This window comes from Loa loa, assembly GCF_000183805.2.
Source record: "Loa loa unplaced genomic scaffold supercont3.214, whole genome shotgun sequence".
In the NCBI taxonomy this organism is placed as follows: Eukaryota; Metazoa; Nematoda; class Chromadorea; order Rhabditida; family Onchocercidae; genus Loa; species Loa loa.
The window spans coordinates 110,802-113,220 of NW_018108394.1; the positions used below are offsets into that span (position 1 = coordinate 110,802).

At 34.5% G+C, this 2,419-nt stretch overlaps 1 protein-coding gene across 1 annotated transcript; it reads left to right on the top strand.

Moving 5' to 3' along the window:
• Positions 1-393: 393 nt before the first annotated feature.
• Positions 394-794, top strand: LOAG_14647 (hypothetical protein; the record flags this gene model as incomplete). The annotated part of the gene is made up of 2 exons (XM_003150139.2): positions 394-447; positions 534-794. 2 exons carry the CDS (start codon positions 394-396, stop codon positions 762-764), a joined length of 285 nt encoding a protein of 94 aa, XP_003150187.1. The 3' UTR covers positions 765-794.
• Between the last annotated feature and the right edge of the window lie 1,625 nt (positions 795-2,419).

The window sequence follows — 2,419 nt, forward strand, 5'->3', positions numbered from 1 at the left end:
ATGAATTCCCGGAAAGATTCATATCAGATATCCTTCTTCTCAATATAAATAGAAGATTTCTCTTCCAAATTTGCTTTTTCAAGTTTCAATTTGAATCTTAAAATCTTTTCTCATATATTCAACGATATTATAATTTTCCAGGCGGATTTGTAAAACTATGACTTATCAATTATGATTTTGGTTTAAAAATTAAGGATGATAACTAAAGAGAAGATTCCATCGTCAAAGACTGCTCTTGGCAAATGATTTTTCGAAGCAACCTAAATACCTTGTTTGGCAATCCTTTTCTTCGGCCACTTGAAGAGTTTCAAAAGATTAAAAATTTGGAGATTTGAAATGAAATTCGAAAAATTTCAATCGTTATAAAATACAAATTTTAGATTAGCAGTATCAATGCATCTTGTTAGTACTTCCTTATTTGTCATCTGCGCTATTTTCGTGGTTCAGGTGAGCTCTTTAATGAATTGTTCTTAAGTTAGAAACGGGATAAAATTGCAAGTAATCTACAATAACTGTACAAATTTTAGCTTCAGGCTTGTCTACCTCAACAAACAGGACCGAGTGGACCGGATGGAAAGGATGGTATGAAAGGAGAGAAGGGACCACCAGGAGAGCCAGGACCTAGAGGAATAATGGGAGAGATGGGAGAACGAGGACCTCCAGGAATAAGAGGTCTTCCTGGGAATCGAGGACCAGTAGGGCCTCAAGGTCCACAAGGCGAGCAAGGAACACAAGGACCACCAGGAGCAGCAGCAAGAAGATAGAAGCAATTGACTTATCGGCGACAATGAAGCAATCCCTTTTAATATCTGTTCTCTTATTCCTGTTGATTTTGTTTGCACCAATGTATCGCAGATTTGTACTTTTCATTATGTCACAAAATTCTTAGGCCTGAAGTCATAATCGATGCCTTAAAGGAATTTGCTTATGCATTTTGCAAAATCATAATTTCATCCTTGTCGTTGTTAAATAACAATACTTTTTGAAATTTAATCAATATTGTAAATCGAAATAAAATATTCCTCTCCCTTCACTGAGCTGAACATTGTTTTAGTAACACGGATATCGCATAGTCAGGAGGGAATAGCTGATTTGCTCACTTGATGACAGTTGTCATCGCTAGGGATTGTTCCAATCTTGAATGTTTTAAAATGTCCCAATTTCAAATTGCAAATTTTCATTTCTTTTAATTACCACCCTTACAGTGATAAAAAAGTTGAATCACACATGAGATATTCAAAGTTCTGCAACAGGATGTAAATCAGGACAACTCAAATCCATTTTAGGTATAAATTGTTGAAATGAAAGGATAGAATGAAAGAATGAAATCAAACAAGTCATTCCGAAATGAAATCAAAACGCTAATGAATGATTATTCCCATACTAAGCCCATGAAGGCCTTAATGCTTTTTATAAAAGGCAAGTTATAATGTTTGTTTAATTTCTGCACGACGGAATGACATTTCAGTGCACTGATCGATTGATACTTATTAAATTCAACTTTCCTATTATTTCGAATAACCTTCTGTTGTTTCGTTTAGTCAGCTGCCTTTTTTCGTTTTAATTTACAATCGTAAATTATTTAAATTTTGGTCACACTGGTCAATCTGTCAGAATTGCCGACAATATAACCTTTGCTCATTGTACTTGTAACTAAGTGACATCTGCCAACAGTGGACAACGGTTCAATTTTTCAGTCTGATACAACTCATCCAATCTCTCGGCTTCATTTTCATTCGTTCCTTTTCCGCTCCAATTTTCTTTTTCTTTTTTTGTTTTTTTTTTTTTTTTTTTTTTAAATTAGCATTCCTTCCCCCACCATTGATCATTCATCCCTGCTACCTCTAACAGATTACTTTACCTGAAATAAGCCTTAAGAATAATATTACCGACCGTTATTTTTTCCATGATATTCCGGTAGATGCAACAATTAGGCCTCTAATTTTTAACAGTGTTGGGGTCTACACTACATTCAATAGGTAGGGTTTCTAAAGTTGTGACAACAATGGTTTACAAGAGCTGACCGATCTCGGATCGATTCCGGATCACTTTATACATTTGCCGGTATAAGTTCTCGTCATTATGAGAGAAAAGCAAAACAAAACACTTTACACAGTAAATACTGCAAAATGTCTTCGCTTGCATAAATTCGTAATCTGAAATATGTTCGGGACCCCAAACGTCACATGTATTAAAACACGTATTTGAAGTGTTTCAAAAATTTCATTTAGTTCCAAGAACATTTCAGAAGAATGACTCATGAGATTTCATCCAAAGTGATAATTTGCGATTTAAATATACAACAAAAGACTTGGTTCGAAAAATTCAAATTCAAATTTCAATGTTTCCAACAGATTTTACTGAGATATTGAATATGATTTGAGGCTTGCGATGAAAAGACGCATCTGCGATATGTTTG